The following is a 17,253-nucleotide window of genomic DNA, read 5'->3' as shown; positions in this document are numbered from 1 at the left end:
AAACAAAGGAGATGATTGTGGACTTCAGGAGGTCGGGGGTCAAGGACTACAGCCCCCTCAGCATCGACGGGGCACCGGTTGAGAGAGTCAACAGCTTTAAGTACCTCGGAGCCTACATATCCGAGGACTTGACATGGACCACACACATTGACAGTGTTGTGAAGAAGGCACGACAACGCCTCTACTTCCTCAGGCGCCTAAGGAAGTTCCAAGTCAGTCAGAAGATCCTTAAGAACTTCTACTCATGTACAATAGAGAGCATCCTGACTGGCAACATCACCTCCTGGTTTGGGAATAGCACTGCACAAGACCGAAGCAGACTACAAAGAGTGACACGTTCAGCCGAACGCACAATTGGAGGGGGGCTCCCCACCCTCCAGAACATTTACAACAAGCGGTGCAGGGGCAAGGCTAAGAGAATCATTAAAGACTCCAGTCACCCGAACAACTGCCTCTTTGAACTGCTGCGGTCAGGCAAGCGATACCGGAGTCTCAAGGCGAGCACAGAAAGACTCAGAAGAAGCTTCTATCCCCAGGCCATCAGGCTGCTAAACGAACAATGAACACTACACAACAACAACCATCAAACGCACATAGCACACACATCCACACGCACACACTCACTTTAAACAAACACACTGTAGCACCCACTCCACACACTTTATAGCACACACTCACTTTAAACAAACACACTGTAGCACCCACTCCCCACACTTTATATTTATTGATGAAGGATTGCACTACAACTCGTACACCTTACTGTAAATTGTACCTAAATTGTACCTCATCCCATTTCTGCTTTGCACTATATAGTATTGTACATTAGTACACTGCATAGTATTGTATATTATATGGTAACTCAGTTACGTCTATTCTGCATCGAACATTGTACATAGGTCTATACTGAACACCGTGACCTCATTTTCTACTTCTAAATTACATGCTATACTATGTTATTTGATACTATCTTGTCTAGCACAGTCTCTGGAGCGTAACAGTAAGAAGCATTTTGTATGAAAGTATTCTATACTTCTGTATGACAACTATTAAAGAAACTTGAAACTTGGACCAGGAGGGAGGAAGAAGACTAACCCCAATGGGCTCTGATGGAAGTCTCCTCTTCAAAGTACTCACTCTGGTCTGTGGCAACATCCCAACTACCCATTTCAATCCCTATTAAACAGGTGGCTCGGAACCAAATTGTAACGGATACTTTGAAAATCTGGAATCAGTTTAGGAAACAATTTGGCCTACACGCTCCGTCGGGGCTAGCTCCAATCTCTCGCAATCACCTATTCCTACCGTCCTGTTCTGATCCTGTATTCAGAAGCTGGGCGAACAAAGGTTTGCTAACCATTAATGACCTCTACTCCGGAGGTGTGTTCTCCTCGTTTGCAGAATTATCAAAAAATTTGGTCTTCCAAACTTTTTTCGTTTTTTTCAGATCAGGCATTTTGTTCAGAACCAATTCCCACAATTCACTGGCCGTCCTCCAGACTCTAGGACTGACCCTCTCATATCGCTCGGCACCGGGCGGAAAGGGCTTGTCTCAATTATATATGATAAAATATTTTGGATGAACCCAACTTGCTTAGACTCCGTAAAAGCCAAATGGGACGAAGATCTGGCAATTATCATTACAGATGAACAATGGGATCATATATTAGACCTTGTACACACCTCTATATGTGCAAGACACAGTTTGCTGCAGTGTAGGATCCTGCATAGGGTTCATTACACCAATGCGAGGTTAGCAAAGATATATTATACCCCGATAGAACGGATGCGTGTAATAGATGTAAACAATCTCCGGACGATTATATGCACATGTTTTGGACGTGCCCCAAACTCACAGAGTTTTGGACTGCAATATTTGATACACTGAGTAGGGTCCTGGGTGTGACGTTAGACCCTGATCCACTCACTGCCTTTTTCGGTATCCCGAATACCCCTTCTATCGCATCTAGGGCTGCAAAACGAGTTGTGGCGTTCACTACCCTCCTCGCTAGGAGACTTATTCTCTTTAAGTGGATACACCCTTCCCCACCCACTCACAACAGATGGATACATGAGATACTACATTGCATTAGGCTTGAACGAATCAGATTCTCCCTAAAGGGCTCCCTTGAAACATTCCATGTGACCTGGCAACTATTTCTGCAACACATCGATACCCTGACTATCAATGAAGAGACTTAGAAAGGATAGAGCTTTACACCTCTAACTGCACTTCCATATCTTTTATTATTATTTTATTCCTATTTTCTAATGTCCCCCCCCCCTTCCCTGTCATGGTATGTATGGGTGTGAATGAGACCCCGGGGGGTGGGTGGGTAACTGGGGGAGGGAGAGGGGAATGAGGGACACAGCTGCAGAAGATCAAACTATTCAAGAATTACCACAACACTAAGTAGGGGTGGGGGAAAGAGTGAAATAATATCATTGAGGACTTTCTTCCACAGCCACATCCGTGCTAGAGAGTTTTTTTTTTGTCTTTTTAGTTTTTTCTTTATCTCTTTTTATCTAAATATTTGTGCACGATGCAGATGGGTCTGATTGATATTGTTGTTGTTTTTTGTTTTTCTTTCCCAGCAGCATCTATGCTATATGTTTGTATTTTTTGCAGATGTGTTTGTCAACAACCTCGGTGTGGGGGGGATGGGGTGGGAACGAGGGAGGGGAAGGGGAAACCAGAGGGAAAAAAAGAAAAAAGATGGAAAATGTACAATAACTACAACTGTAAATGTTCAATATTTTTTCCTGTAATAAAAAAAAAATCAACATCTGGAGCTGCACCGCTGATTCCCATACATACCTGGGAAACTGGTACGTTGCATCTGTAGCTGTTGTTGCTGTCGCCGTTCTGCGTGGTGTTTACACCGTCCGAGATCGGACCAGGACATTGGTGAATGTCTCCAGACATAAGCAAACCAAGCGTAATAATCAAATAGTCGCGGTCGATTTTGCGTTTGTTTCCCGTTTTGCTCATATTGTTTGTGGGATTGTACCAGTTTGGGTAAACGAATGCGTTGAGCAGGGTCAACTTCCCTAGCCCAAAGTTCTTCAATCCTGTCATCGTATTACTTGTGTTAAACTCATTAGAAGGTTTAAAGTTAAAATAGTCTGGGCCTGTGTTGTTAAAACTTAATATAAAAGCATAAAATAGGAGAGCCAGAAGTGCTCCAAACTTTCCTGCCGCCATGACGCTCTCTCAGGTTAACCTGCTGCTCTGGCACTCAGACACTCTGGCACTCAGACACAGACGCTCTGTGTAGAAGCTTCTTCTGAGTCTTTCTGTGCTTGCCATGAGACTCCGGTATCGCTTGCCTGACCGCAGCAGTTCAAAGAGGCAGTTGTTTGGGTGGCTGGAGTCCTTGATAATTCTCTTAGCCTTACCCCTGCACCGCTTGTTGTAAATGTTCTGGAGAGTGGGAAGCCCCCCTCCAATTGTGCGCTCGGCTGAACGGGCCACTCTCTGTAGTCTGCTACGGTCTTGTGCGGTGCTATTCCCAAACCAGGAGGTGATATTGCCAGTCAGGATGCTCTCTATTGTACATGAGTAGAAGTTCTTAAGGATCTTCTGACTGACTTGGAACTTCCTTAGGCGCCTGAGGAAGTAGAGGCGTTGCCGTGCCTTCTTCACAACACTGTCAATGTGTGTGGTCCATGTCAAGTCCTCAGATATGTGGACTCCGAGGTACTTAAAACTGTTCACTCTCTCAACCGGTGCCCCGTCGATGCTGAGGGGGCTGTAGTCCCTGACCCCCGACCTAAAGTCCACAATCATCTCCTTTGTTTTCTGACGTTCAGGGAGAGGCTGTTCTCTTGGCACCATCCCGCCAGGACCTTGACCTCTTCCAGCTAGGCCATCTCGTCGTTTGCAGAGATCAGGCACACCACTACTGTGTCGTCAGCAAATTTGATGATTGTGTTGTTCCGCTGAGCCACACAGTCATGTGTGTACAGGGAGTAGAGGAGGGGACTCAGAACACAGCCCTGGGGGGCCCTTATGTTGAGGGTGATGGATGAGGAGGTGCAGTTGCCTGCTCTCACCACCTGGGGTCTGTCCGTCAGGAAGTCCAAGACCCACTGGCAGAGGTCATAGTTCAAGCCCAGGTCCCTGAGCTTGGCTATGAGTTTGGAGGGGACATGGTATTGAATGCTGAGCTGTAGTCGATGAATAGCATTCTCACATAGTTCCCCTGCCTCTTGTCCAGGTGTGATGCTGCTGTGTGCATCACATGGGCTATGGCGTCCTCCGTGGACCTGTTGGGGCGGTATGCAAATTGCAGGGGGTCCAGGTTGATGGGGAGGGAGGAGCAGATGTAGCCCTTTACTAGCTTCTCAAAGCACTTCATGGCTATGGAGGTGAGAGCTACAGGGTGGTAGTCGTTGAGGCAAGCAGGCTTGGATTTTTTAGGTACAGGGATGATAGTGGACTCCTTCAGACAGGTGGGGATGACAGCCTGTTCCAAGGACAGGTTAAATGTCAGTGAATACCGGGGCCAGTTGGTCGGCACAGACTTTTAGGACGCGGCCGGGGATGCCGTCCGTTCCTGCTGCCTTCCTGATATTCACTTTCTTAAAGGTCCTCCTCACCTCATGTTCTGTTACCCTGAACACTGAGTCTCCATCAGCAGACCCCCCCCCCCCCCCCTCCATTGCAGCGGCTTGTAGGCTGGTGTTATTCCCAGCCTCAAACCTCGCATAGAAGGTATTGAGATCATTTGCTAAGGAGATGTCACTGTTCAGTTTGAGGTAGGTGCCTTTGTAATCTGTCATCGTTTTGAGGCCCTGCCACATAGCTCTAGAGTCAGCCTGTTTGATTTGATTTTTTGATTTGAAATCTTTATTTCGAACATGCAATGAATACAAACAAACAATAACAAAAGCAAAACACAACTCAATCTACATGTTCGAAAAGGAGTAGGAAGGGGGGAGCTCCAGTAGCTCACCACGTACCGCAAGTGCTATTTCAGCGCCGTGGACAACCGCGCTCGCGCGGATCTGGGGCTGAGCGCGTTCGAATCCCGGACGGCAGCCGTGCCTTTCCCAGAGTGTCTTCCCCCCCATCTGAACCCTTTCAGCCTGCTTCTGTCGGTCGAACTTGACCAAGTATGAGTGCGATGAAAAAGCGATAAACGCTAAAAAGAACCAGCTGACTGGTCAAAGTTAAAAAAAAAAAGAAAAGGAGTAGGAAGAAGTATACACTTATTTACCCCTTTTCCTTTTCAAATGAGTGTACTATTTTAAAACATAAGAAAAAAAAAGAAATATATATATATATATGCAAAACAAAAAAACAAAAACTATATGTAAAACACGAAAGAAATAAAATAAAAATGTAAACACCCGTGAATATCAAGTCCCTTCCTCATCCCTGTACCTTGTGAACATAATTTCCTTATACATCAGTTTGAATTGTCTCATGTTTGGACATTGCTTTATCACCACATTTAGACTGTTCCACAGTTTCACTCCACATATCGAGATGCAGTGTCTTCTCATGGTAGTGCGTACGTTTAGCACCTTTAAATTGTGTTCTCCCCTCAGATTATAACCCCCCTCCCTATCAAAGAACAATTCTTGAATGTTTCTTGGAAGTGCATGACTTTTTGCTGTTCAAACTGAAGTTCAATTTTATTCCTGTAGCGCCTCTTTGCTTCTATTACTGTCCTCCTTACGTTGTATCTCGCCACCTTGTGGTCATTCATGTTGCCTGCCACAAGCCCGGCGTTGTATGCTGTGGTGCGTGCTTTCAGAGCTTCACGGACGGATTTGTCTACCCACGGTTTTTGATTTGGGTAAACTCTAATTGTGGTAGTGGGGATTGTTTCTTCCACCAAAGTACGAACAAAGTCCAGCACTGTCTCCGTGTAGTCATTAATGTTATCTGTGTTATCGCGGAACACACCCCAGTCTGTACATTCCAGTGCAGCTTGGAGTGCGCCCTCTGATTTAAAAGGGACATATTATGAAAAAATGGGTTGTATGGATTTGGCAGTCTGAAATGTTATTTAGGCACAGGAGGGGAAATTACATAGGTACTCCTTGCAGTTTGGCCAGGGTTCAGATTAACACAAACTGTTCAGAATTATTGCCCTTTGTGTTGTCACACCAAAGACACAAACAATCGATTAGCTTTAATTAATCAATTAGCAGTGCTTTCTTGGAGTCAGTAACACTACCTACCTAATGTACTGCCCAGCTTGTAAAATAATTTTACTCTTGGGTGTGGAGGGTATTCAGGCAGTGAAGGGAATAATCCATTTAAAATCTGGTTTGTGCAACACCCACCAAAAACAGCACGTTCAATACAAGGGAAGAAATAGGTGTAAAAATAAATAATACAAATTATATTTAGACTAGTTTCTTTTCAAAAAAACATGTTCCACAGATTCAAGGAAGTCATATAAGTGTTGTAAAGATACAAAATATTATGTCCCTGTTAAAGGTGCTATAGATAACATTCAGCCACTAGATGTCACACTAGAGCACCAGAATGTAATTGATCCAATCAGGTGCATTCCACGTGGGTAATTGGGAGGGGATACATGCACAACATATAAACAACAACATTCCATTTGGACCTGCAAACATGTTTTGAATGATAAATCCATGAATCAATATTATTACATGGCGTTTTTAACATTCGCCAAAATCCTTGATTGTGATTGGTCAATAGCGCTCCGTTACCCCTAGCAGCGGTCAATTATTTCTCGATAATTGACCGCTGCTATGGGTAACGCGCAATAATGACCGCTGTTTGTGGCAACAGCGCTATTGACCAATCACAATCAAGCATTTTGATCGCAGTCACGAAAGCTATAACCTCGTTCCCAGCTTTATCTCGCACAGCTGCACTACATCAGGTTCAATCAAGTCCACACCTGCCGGCGATGACTGCGTCTGCATTTGATCTCGTCTTGTCGATGGTGTAAAATGAATTAGGTATATTGTTAGTAAGTTAGCCATGTAATAAGCGGGATAATGTATAGCTATACTCTGTCATTGTCGCAAAATAATTGACCTTCACTGCGTTCCAGAACTCTGTCTGTCAATTATTTTGCGACAATGACCTCGTAGCTATACATTATCCCTTACTTATTTTGGGGGGAAAGCAATAATTGTATTACGCACCTTTCTAAAAGCTCTGTGGATGTATTTTTTTTTTTTAATCTAAATGATTACTCTACATAAAAATGTTATCCAAAGCACCTTTAACTTCATGTTTGACTTATGTTTGTTTTGATACAGGGGATGAAGTCGTCACTGTCAAAACCCCTGCATTTGCTGATTCTATCACAGAGGGGGATGTGAGGTGGGAGAAAGGTGAGTTTGAGTGAACAAATCAGGGCTGGTTACAGGGTGGAATAGACCCTTTATGAACAAATCAGGGCTGGTTACAGGGTGGAATAGACCCTTTATGAACAAATCAGGGCTGGTTACAGGGTGGAATAGACCCTTTATGAACAAATCAGGGCTGGTTACAGGGTGGAATAGACCCTTTATGAACACATCAGGGCTGGTTACAGGGTGGAATAGACCCTTTATGAACAAATCGGGGCTGGTTATAGGGTGGAATAGACCCTTTATGACCAAATCAGGGCTGGTTACAGGGTGGAATAGACCCTTTATGAACACATCAGGGCTAGTTACAGGGTGGAATAGACCCTTTATGAACAAATCAGGGCTGGTTACAGGGTGGAATAGACCCTTTATGAACACATCAGGGCTGGTTACAGGGTGGAATAGACCCTTTATGAACACATCAGGGCTGGTTACAGGGTGGAATAGACCCTTTTTGCGTCACCGCATTAGTATCCATTAGTCATTTTAAATATTTAATAGCAAACCATTTCACCACAGTCTGCAGTTGATTTTAATTATTTAAAATGTTTCATTGATTGACTTTCTCTGTTCTTATGCTGTTTTATTTTATTTGTTATGTGCTGTATTTCTCTATGTAATTGTAAATGAGAAATTGCTCTCAATGATCCTTCAAGATTAAATAAAGATTGAATGAATGAATTAATTAATCTTTTTTGTCTATCTTCTAGCTGTGGGAGACTCTGTGAACGAAGATGAGGTGGTGTGTGAAATAGAGACTGAAAAGGTATTAATGAAAACCTTCACTCTAAAATTTAAATCATGTAGTTATAAACCTTCACTCTAAATCTTCTAGTTGAAATAGAGACTGACAAGGTATTAATGAAAACCTTCACTCTAAAATGTAAATCATGTAGTTATAAACCTTCACTCTAAATCTTCTAGTTATAAACCTTCACTCTAAATCTTCTAGTTATAAACCTTCACTCTAAATCATCTAGTTATTTGAAGACCTTCACTCTAAATTATCTAGTTATAAACCTTCACTCTAAATCATGTGAAAATCTTCACTCTAAATCATCTAGTTATAAACCTTCACTCTAAATCATCTAGTTATGTGGAATTTAACAACGGGTTTCAATCTAGAATTCTGGATTAATTTGACCATCTAAATTGTGTTTTTATTTGTATTTTCTTGGAAGAGCTTCATGGGTGCATCAACACATAATAGATACAAACGGACATACACATCAACACATAATGGATAAAGTGCATCAAGTACATTCAGACCACATCACACCTATGCCTATATCCTCATTGATTTCCACTATCAGGCGTAACATCATACTAATAACAAATACTAAAATCTTCGGCTTCCAATATCTTATATATATATATATAATAATGAAATACGAATTAATTAATTAATAAAAAAGGAGCAAGTGCCTTTTTGGATGGACTGAAATATCTTTCATTTTTTTTTTACAAAAAAATTATGTTGCTAAGAGTAAAAGCCTACCAGTTTGTATTCAATGTCTCTTTCAACCAAGAGAAGGAAAGTATAATTTAAGAGGGTTATGTATTCTTAAAACATGTAAAAAGGTAAGAACTAATGTAAAAGCTAGATCTGTTTAAATTTTGGGAGTTAAATTATGAAATAGCCTTCGTGACGGGTTGAAGTTGTGTACTTCTCAGGGGAGATTTAAAAAAGCCTTAAAGGATAAAATAATTCAGGAGTACAGTTTTGAGTAAAACATCAAACATTTGTTTTTTCTTAAAAAATATTATATCTTGCAGCATATTTAAAGTTTTTTCTTCTTATATTAAAATATATTTAGTTTTTAAGAATTTGTAAAGGATAGGCAACAATAAGCATGTGCTTCAGCCTATTCCTTTTTTTCCGTCGTTGATTTTGGATTTTGTGTGAGCTTGCCTTGAATATGTACTAGTATGGACATTTGTGATTTTCTATTTAATTTTTTTAATTTTTTTGCAAGTCCACACGGGTGCGTTTGATTTGTCTGTAAACAAGACTGTAAAATAAACTTCATTCATTGCTAGGGGCTGAACTTTGAAGGTTGTTATGGGGGATGTTTAAAATGTGAATTGTGTGTATGTTTTATTCCCAGACTTCACTGCAAGTGTCGGCTCCCGCAGCAGGTGTGATCGAGGAACTCCTGGTGCCAGATGGAGGGACGGTGGAAGGAGGAACACCACTCTTCAAGCTCCGGAAAGGAGGTAATAATAACAATAATAATACATTCAATTTGTAATGCACTCTACATTTGGAAACCAAATCTCAGAGTGCTATAGGGTAAAACATAGGCTTTAAAAACATAGGCAATTAAAAAAACAAGGCATAAAAACATAGAAAAAAGGCATAAAACACACAAGGCATGTATAAAAAGGTTAAAACTAAGAGAAGGTTTTGTGAAGAGGTACGTTTTTTGTCTTCTTTTAACCCTTTCGGTGCCGTTAACGTAGAACTACCTTTCTGTCCCCGACGGTTGAGTGCCGGAAATGTAGATCTACGTTTTTCTCACAATTTCTTTTATTCGCTATTGCCATTCATAATTCAGCGGGGCACCTTGTGCATGCTGTACTGAATGTGTCTGAGCTGGCAGACGGTTTTATACCGCCCTCCAGGGGCGTAGCTGGGGGGGGGGGGTAGCTTAGGATGATTCCAAGGGCCCAGCAAGGGGCCCAATTTTTTATTTATATTTTTTTTTTTAACTAGACATCACTCAGGTGTATTATTGATGCTCTCATTGATACTATGTTTCTTTCTGAAGTGTGTGTGTGTGTGTGTGTGTGTGTGTGAGATATATAGAGAGAGAGGGGGGGCTTTGGTAGACTATTGCACTGGTCCATTCATTGAAGATGAACGCAATGCGACATCCTTTACTAGGCTCACCCACCAACAGTGCAGGTGCTGAACTGCTGATCCGAATGTATAGGTGAAAACCATATTATGCGTTTTCATCAATAAAAAAATGGCAAAAAAAAAAATTGCGCGCTCGCATTCACTGGGGGCCTACAAATACATTCTTTCATGGGGCCCAGAATCTGGAGCTACACCCCTGCCGCCCTCTAACGCCTTCGGCAAAGGTTACGGGTGGAGGGTTCTGGGGGGGGGGGGGGGAGATCTTTGAGGTACACACTTGTTTACTTGGTGTTCGACCCCAGAGGTGTTGGGAACCACAGGTCTGTGGTCATCCACAAACAGTCCATCTCGCAGGTCTCTTCATATAAATATCTTGGGATTTTGATATGATAACTCATTAACCTGGAACACCCATGTAGACAGCCTGTGTAGCAGACTGTCTTTCTGCGCCGCCTTAGAGTTCATGGTGTAGATCTAAAATGTATGTTACTTTTTTACCAGTCTGTATTAGAGAGTCTCATCAGATACGGTCTTACAGCTTGGTTTGGTAACCTGTCCAAACTGGTCCGCCTGATGCAGACTGCTTGGAAGATCATAGGGGTGAAAGGTCACCCATTCCTGCAGTCTATTTTTGAACAGGCTACTCCAAGGCAAGCCAATAGAATAGTCTCGGACCCCTCCTCCCATGTTTTACATGCCCAGTATGAGCTACTGCCCTCTGGGAGGAGGTTAGAGTTCCACGCTCTAGATCAGGGCTCACCAACCTGTCGATCGAGTAGATCTAACTAACCGGCGGGCCGTCACGCACTCGTGCGCATGTCGCGGCACTTTGCGCTCGTCTGCCGGCTTCAGGCTGCATTTTTCGCCGATCATCCAATGAATACACCGTTTGCAAGTTTAATTTGCCGCCTTTCAATCGCCACCACACTCGACCAACTGCGTGCTTCGGGTCTTGAGTTACAAGACGAAATATCCGGCGAGCATCATTTGACAGGCCGCTCCGCCAAGTGACCACATCCGACTGTATACGGTCCCGAACTGACCAATCACCACTGATGGCAAAAATGATTGACCACCATTCAATTCAGCAGATGAGGTTTAGCTCAGTTGGCAGCACGTCGCGCTCCAAAACAGTAGGTCCAGAGTTCGAATCTCGCCCTGTCCATGTAGTGGCCCATTTGACATAGACTATCATTCAATATGTGTTAAAGAAAAAGAAATGTCATCCATACATTCCCGTTTTATATTGTGGTGAATATGAGTATAGTTTTAGAGTAATCTTGTCTAATCCCAGAAAACGACGCTATGCAGCAATACGTGCAATTCACTAAAAACTTTGCCGTTTCTCGCCTGTACACGCGACTATTTTGAAATCACATCTATATTATTGGTATTATGTCGTTTTTTGATGCTTTGATCGTCACCAACGGCACACGTTGTGGAGTAACGTTACACACATCTTGTGATCGAAGTGAAGTCATGGTTGGATCACAGCAGGATTGATACCATATAGGCCTTACCCCCACTAGGATGTACCCCAAAAAGAATATTCCAATTATCTGATCGCGAGTCCCAGTATTGGTGTCGGTCGTGTCGCCAACATAATCATGTATCTGGAGCATTTCACGCTTCTCAATCCAATCGGGACAACCGCTCCCCTTGAAGACTGTATCTAACTGAATGATCCATTTTCTCTCTCTCCTCTTTCTCAATGTTTTCCTCTCTTGTCTCTCTCTATCTCTTCTCTCTCAGCTGTTGCTGCTAAAGCTGCCCCCCCTCCGGCAGCAGAAGCCCCGCCTCCAGCCGCTGCGGCTCCTCCTTCGACCCCCATCCCCACCGCCATGCCCCCTGTACCCCCTGTGCCAGTACAAGCAGCCCAAGCCAAACCTGGTGGGTTTCACTCTCCACACACAAACCTCCACTTACAAACAGCGGCAGTGAAGTGTGTTTATGTTTTGTAGTGAAGTGTGTTTATGTTTTGTAGTGAAGTGTGTTTATGTTTTGTAGTGAAGTGTGTTTATGTTTGTAGTGAAGTGTGTTTATGTTGGTAGTGAAGTGTGTTTATGTTAGTAGTGAAGTGTGTTTATCAACATGCTACACCAGTCATATTACCTTGCTACTGTCAACATGCTACATCACACTGATCATAATCACTGACTATATTCAAATCCAGTCAAGACATTAAAACCTAGACAAAATATGGAATTTGGAAGAGAGGAAATTGTAGAAACCTTGGTTGTTAGTTTTGATGAACTTGTGTGATTCATCTTCTGCCCCTCTCTCCTCTCTCTCCCTCCCCCTCTATCTCTCGCTCTCTCTCTATCTCCCCCCTCTATCTCTCCCCCCCCCCTCTCTCTCTCTCTCTCCCCCTCCCTCTCCTAATGTAGTTTCTGCCACCAAGCCCACTCCAGCTCCAACAGCAGCAGCAGTCCCTTCAGTAGCAGGACTCAGAACAGAGAGCAGGGTAAGGGCTTGTGTCCATAGCCGACGTTTTATGAGTTGTCGGCTCCTTTCTGTCATTCATTTCTATGCTGGAGAAGCGTCAGGCGCGCTCCTCTTCCCAGCGACGCGCCTCGCGTTTTATGAGCTCTGTGCGGCAGCGTTTTTGGTCGGAGCGCTCTCGGCGCATAAAGTTGAACCTAGTTCAACTTTTTTGGAAAGGAGCGCGCTCATCAATGTAACTCATTGAGGAAGGGGCGGAGCCGCGGCTGGCGCGAGCTCTGGGGAGACCCAGATAAACGCTCCAAACTTTTTTTTCTTCTTTTTTCAAAGCGGTCCGCCTTGAAAAAAAGGCTTTGAGTCGACACATAGCCTAAAGCTACACTACTGACCCCCTCAGAACAGAGAGCAGGGTAAAGCTACACTACTGACCCCTCAGAACAGAGAGCAGGGTAAAGCTACACTACTGACCCCTCAGAACAGAGAGCAGGGTAAAGCTACACTACTGACCCCTCAGAACAGAGAGCAGGGTAAAGCTACACTACTGACCCCCTCAGAACAGAGAGCAGGGTAAAGCTACACTACTGACCCCCTCAGAACAGAGAGCAGGGTAAAGCTACACTACTGACCCCTCAGAACAGAGAGCAGGGTAAAGCTACACTACTGACCCCCTCAGAACAGAGAGCAGGGTAAAGCTACACTACTGACCCCTCAGAACAGAGAGCAGGGTAAAGCTACACTACTGACCCCTCAGAACAGAGAGCAGGGTAAAGCTACACTACTGACCCCCTCAGAACAGAGAGCAGGGTAAAGCTACACTACTGACCCCCTCAGAACAGAGAGCAGGGTAAAGCTACACTACTGACCCCCTCAGAACAGAGAGCAGGGTAAAGCTACACTACTGACCCCCTCAGAACAGAGAGCAGGGTAAAGCTACACTACTGACCCCCTCAGAACAGAGAGCAGGGTAAAGCTACACTACTGACCCCCTCAGAACAGAGAGCAGGGTAAAGCTACACTACTGACCCCCTCAGAACAGAGAGCAGGGTAAAGCTACACTACTGACCCCCTCAGAACAGAGAGCAGGGTAAACACTACTGACCCCTCAGAACAGAGAGCAGGGTAAAGCTACACTACTGACCCCCTCAGAACAGAGAGCAGGGTAAAGCTACACTACTGACCCCCTCAGAACAGAGAGCAGGGTAAAGCTACACTACTGACCCCCTCAGAACAGAGAGCAGGGTAAAGCTACACTACTGACCCCCTCAGAACAGAGAGCAGGGTAAAGCTACACTACTGACCCCCTCAGAACAGAGAGCAGGGTAAAGCTACACTACTGACCCCCTCAGAACAGAGAGCAGGGTAAAGCTACACTACTGACCCCCTCAGAACAGAGAGCAGGGTAAAGCTACACTACTGACCCCTCAGAACAGAGAGCAGGGTAAAGCTACACTACTGACCCCTCAGAACAGAGAGCAGGGTAAAGCTACACTACTGACCCCCTCAGAACAGAGAGCAGGGTAAAGCTACACTACTGACCCCTCAGAACAGAGAGCAGGGTAAACACTACTGACCCCTCAGAACAGAGAGCAGGGTAAAGCTACACTACTGACCCCCTCAGAACAGAGAGCAGGGTAAACACTACTGACCCCTCAGAACAGAGAGCAGGGTAAAGCTACACTACTGACCCCTCAGAACAGAGAGCAGGGTAAAGCTACACTACTGACCCCTCAGAACAGAGAGCAGGGTAAAGCTACACTACTGACCCCTCAGAACAGAGAGCAGGGTAAAGCTACACTACTGACCCCTCAGAACAGAGAGCAGGGTAAAGCTACACTACTGACCCCCTCAGAACAGAGAGCAGGGTAAAGCTACACTACTGACCCCTCAGAACAGAGAGCAGGGTAAAGCTACACTACTGACCCCTCAGAACAGAGAGCAGGGTAAAGCTACACTACTGACCCCCTCAGAACAGAGAGCAGGGTAAAGATACACTACTGACCCCCTCAGAACAGAGAGCAGGGTAAAGCTAGAAGCTACACTACTGACCCCTCAGAACAGAGAGCAGGGTAAAGCTACACTACTGACCCCCTCAGAACAGAGAGCAGGGTAAAGCTACACTACTGACCCCTCAGAACAGAGAGCAGGGTAAAGCTACACTACTGACCCCTCAGAACAGAGAGCAGGGTAAAGCTACACTACTGACCCCCTCAGAACAGAGAGCAGGGTAAACACTACTGACCCCTCAGAACAGAGAGCAGGGTAAAGCTACACTACTGACCCCCTCAGAACAGAGAGCAGGGTAAAGCTACACTACTGACCCCTCAGAACAGAGAGCAGGGTAAACACTACTGACCCCTCAGAACAGAGAGCAGGGTAAAGCTACACTACTGACCCCTCAGAACAGAGAGCAGGGTAAACACTACTGACCCCTCAGAACAGAGAGCAGGGTAAAGCTACACTACTGACCCCTCAGAACAGAGAGCAGGGTAAAGCTACACTACTGACCCCCTCAGAACAGAGAGCAGGGTAAAGCTACACTACTGACCCCTCAGAACAGAGAGCAGGGTAAAGCTACACTACTGACCCCCTCAGAACAGAGAGCAGGGTAAAGCTACACTACTGACCCCCTCAGAACAGAGAGCAGGGTAAAGCTACACTACTGACCCCTCAGAACAGAGAGCAGGGTAAAGCTACACTACTGACCCCTCAGAACAGAGAGCAGGGTAAAGCTACACTACTGACCCCTCAGAACAGAGAGCAGGGTAAAGCTACACTACTGACCCCTCAGAACAGAGAGCAGGGTAAAGCTACACTACTGACCCCCTCAGAACAGAGAGCAGGGTAAAGCTACACTACTGACCCCCTCAGAACAGAGAGCAGGGTAAAGCTACACTACTGACCCCTCAGAACAGAGAGCAGGGTAAAGCTACACTACTGACCCTTCAGAACAGAGAGCAGGGTAAAGCTACACTACTGACCCCCTCAGAACAGAGAGCAGGGTAAAGCTACACTACTGACCCCCTCAGAACAGAGAGCAGGGTAAAGCTACAATACTGACCCCTCAGAACAGAGAGCAGGGTAAAGCTACACTACTGACCCCTCAGAACAGAGAGCAGGGTAAAGCTACACTACTGACCCCCTCAGAACAGAGAGCAGGGTAAAGCTACACTACTGACCCCTCAGAACAGAGAGCAGGGTAAAGCTACACTACTGACCCCCTCAGAACAGAGAGCAGGGTAAAGCTACACTACTGACCCCCTCAGAACAGAGAGCAGGGTAAAGCTACACTACTGACCCCTCAGAACAGAGAGCAGGGTAAACACTACTGACCCCCTCAGAACAGAGAGCAGGGTAAAGCTACACTACTGACCCCTCAGAACAGAGAGCAGGGTAAAGCTACACTACTGACCCCTCAGAACAGAGAGCAGGGTAAAGCTACACTACTGACCCCTCAGAACAGAGAGCAGGGTAAAGCTACACTACTGACCCCCTCAGAACAGAGAGCAGGGTAAAGCTACACTACTGACCCCCTCAGAACAGAGAGCAGGGTAAAGCTACACTACTGACCCCTCAGAACAGAGAGCAGGGTAAAGCTACACTACTGACCCCTCAGAACAGAGAGCAGGGTAAAGCTACACTACTGCACCCTCAGAACAGAGAGCAGGGTAAAGCTACACTACTGACCCCTCAGAACAGAGAGCAGGGTAAAGCTACACTACTGACCCCTCAGAACAGAGAGCAGGGTAAAGCTACACTACTGACCCCTCAGAACAGAGAGCAGGGTAAAGCTACACTACTGACCCCTCAGAACAGAGAGCAGGGTAAAGCTACACTACTGACCCCTCAGAACAGAGAGCAGGGTAAACACTACTGACCCCTCAGAACAGAGAGCAGGGTAAAGCTACACTACTGACCCCCTCAGAACAGAGAGCAGGGTAAAGCTACACTACTGACCCCTCAGAACAGAGAGCAGGGTAAAGCTACACTACTGACCCCTCAGAACAGAGAGCAGGGTAAAGCTACACTACTGACCCCTCAGAACAGAGAGCAGGGTAAAGCTACACTACTGACCCCTCAGAACAGAGAGCAGGGTAAAGCTACACTACTGACCCCTCAGAACAGAGAGCAGGGTAAAGCTACACTACTGACCCCTCAGAACAGAGAGCAGGGTAAAGCTACACTACTGACCCCCTCAGAACAGAGAGCAGGGTAAAGCTACACTACTGACCCCCTCAGAACAGAGAGCAGGGTAAAGCTACACTACTGACCCCCTCAGAACAGAGAGCAGGGTAAAGCTACACTACTGACCCCTCAGAACAGAGAGCAGGGTAAACACTACTGACCCCTCAGAACAGAGAGCAGGGTAAAGCTACACTACTGACCCCTCAGAACAGAGAGCAGGGTAAAGCTACACTACTGACCCCTCAGAACAGAGAGCAGGGTAAACACTACTGACCCCCTCAGAACAGAGAGCAGGGTAAAGCTACACTACTGACCCCCTCAGAACAGAGAGCAGGGTAAAGCTACACTACTGACCCCTCAGTACAGAGAGCAGGGTAAAGCTACACTACTGACCCCTCAGAACAGAGAGCAGGGTA

At 45.3% G+C, this 17,253-nt stretch overlaps 1 protein-coding gene across 1 annotated transcript in view; it reads left to right on the top strand.

Moving 5' to 3' along the window:
• The window catches only part of ylpm1 (YLP motif containing 1), a 158,709-nt gene that overhangs the window by 118,661 nt on the left and 22,795 nt on the right, over nt 1-17,253 (top strand). The window contains exons 27-31 of the mRNA XM_084314157.1: nt 7,258-7,332; nt 8,061-8,116; nt 9,459-9,567; nt 11,966-12,103; nt 12,601-12,677. Coding sequence (XP_084170283.1) covers nt 7,258-7,332; nt 8,061-8,116; nt 9,459-9,567; nt 11,966-12,103; nt 12,601-12,677 — 455 coding nt within the window. The remainder of the gene's footprint in view (nt 1-7,257; nt 7,333-8,060; nt 8,117-9,458; nt 9,568-11,965; nt 12,104-12,600; nt 12,678-17,253) is intronic.

This window comes from Notolepis coatsorum (assembly GCF_963971535.1).
Source record: "Notolepis coatsorum genome assembly, chromosome: 5".
NCBI classification, from domain to species: Eukaryota; Metazoa; Chordata; class Actinopteri; order Aulopiformes; family Paralepididae; genus Notolepis; species Notolepis coatsorum.
This window is presented reverse-complemented; position numbering and strand designations above follow the sequence as displayed.